Source organism: Perkinsus marinus, assembly GCF_000006405.1.
Source record: "Perkinsus marinus ATCC 50983 genomic scaffold scf_1104296930402, whole genome shotgun sequence".
Taxonomy (NCBI): Eukaryota; Perkinsozoa; order Perkinsida; family Perkinsidae; genus Perkinsus; species Perkinsus marinus.
In genome coordinates this window covers 1-1,955 of record NW_003216107.1, presented here as the reverse complement: position 1 = coordinate 1,955, position 1,955 = coordinate 1, and the positions used below count along the sequence as shown (strand labels likewise).

General features: G+C 48.7%; 1 protein-coding gene across 1 annotated transcript; it reads right to left on the bottom strand.

Annotated features, from left to right (window-relative positions):
* Positions 1 to 1,131: 1,131 nt before the first annotated feature.
* On the bottom strand, positions 1,132 to 1,790 carry Pmar_PMAR027068 (hypothetical protein; the record flags this gene model as incomplete). The annotated part of the gene is made up of 3 exons (XM_002787081.1): positions 1,132 to 1,320; positions 1,372 to 1,578; positions 1,620 to 1,790. The coding sequence occupies 3 exons, from the start codon at positions 1,788 to 1,790 to the stop codon at positions 1,132 to 1,134; spliced, it is 567 nt and encodes a 188-aa protein (XP_002787127.1).
* Positions 1,791 to 1,955: the final 165 nt, after the last annotated feature.

Sequence of the window (1,955 nt, the reverse complement as noted above, 5' to 3'; positions counted from 1 at the left end):
GGAGCACTCAACGAGGACGTGGACATACTGGCTCTAGATAGTACAGTAGTTTAACAAGTTAAGGAACAGAAACTAAGCGGTATACAATATATACGACGATGGTGGTCTCTCCTCAGCTCAAATCCAAGGGTCACGGTGATGAAGTGTTACGAGGGAGTCCTATGCTCGGAATAATTACTGCTATTCATCATGAACCAATGTAGATGAACCCATATAGCTTGAGGAAGGTGTACTCGACAGTGTAGACTAGAAACTGATCCAGCATTGGATCTCTAGCTCAACACTACATGCATCCTGGGAACGCGTCCGAGGAAGCTACATCTGGGAAATTGCTTGCTCACTACGATGAACCGCAGAAGACTTCCAGGAAGAAAGAGGACTCGACATCGAATGAAAACCACAAAGAAGCTTCTGCATATCGTTACAGTGGGATTTTGAACTGCAAACATAACGTCCCGAAACATCCATTGCAGGCGGTGATTAGCATTGGCCATATCATCCAAATAAGTAGACGATACATGAGAGCATCAATAATATGCGAACGACTACTTACTAATGGATCGTGAAATGTAACGTTGAGGTTCAACGGTAGCCGAAACACGTTCAGCAGTTGAACGGGTATTGGTATTTCTCTTGCTCACTGAGATACGCTTTGAACCCATGGAACAGCTGCATGCTACCAGCCACACTACCCTGACTAGGTCTTTCTATCTCGAGGTAGATGACTGTACGGACTAAACACGTCGAGTACATGGATTACATTCTAACAGTAAAGCGAAGTCAAGCGGCCTATCACGTGCCGTCTCAACTTCCTGCTAGTATACAAATGCGCCTTCCATAATGATGCTGTCAGCGAAATGATTGAGCATACATTCTTCCAGACCCGTCACCGACTACCATTCTGCCACTTAGGCTCCATCACATCACCAGATCCTGGCCACCACTGCTGCAGCCCCTCGATAAGCAACGCTCTCCAGCGATGCTGCTTATAATAATCAGCTTATTCGACGAAGAGGACGAGTGCATACAAGCAATGAAAGAGCTTCTCAAGGCATACCGAATATGGCCACGCGATAGTTGGGGGATCAACGCGGTACGAAAGCTCGCCACTGAAACGGTCATGCAGAAACATTATCCAGGATGTCGGGATGATCGACCAGGACGGGGCTGCGGTGAGTTAACGGCTGCCCCCGAGGGCTCAGCCGACAGCAATTGTTCGATCTCACCACCAGATATGTGGAACTTCTCACATATAGTTGCAAAGCACTGTGGTTTAGATGGAATAACAGCCGACTCCCATTGGATCGACACCATGGTGACCTGCACCATACCAACATCTTCCCGCGCAAGGCTGGAAACAGCTCGTACTACCTGCGGCATGAGCTTGCATACAGCACTGCAGAGCGCCAAGGCACTCCGGCGAGTCATGACATCCACACAACGGTCGAATATTCTAGTGATATGAGACTCATCGAAGGCGTCCTGTCGAGCCACGAGAGCATCTTCTATAGTGCTCTTCAATGAGGGAGCTACCTCAAGGACATCATCTGTGGATGCTATAGTTTCGATACAGCTGACCTAAACCCACTCTTAGCATGGCTACTTCTTTATGCCCCTACCAGTGCTCCAGGGGACATCGAGTTCCACTTCCGCACGAACGCTCTCCGCCATACTTTCCAATTGAATGCATCAGGCACCTTTGTATGGGCTGCCCAGTAACCAAATAATGCGACTTGAGGCGGCGACAGCCTTCCGATGTAATCCGATGCTGCCGCCACCGGCATGAGCATCTCTGTGACACTATCATCAGGTCGAATAGTACACGCTTCTATGGTCCCTGAAAAATGACAATTCATTGCATTCAATCACGTTACTCCTACGAGCTATATCGCCCAAGTGCAGAACCCCGTCCTCATGCGCTCCCACAATCGCATTGACACACGTATGGGTCAGCT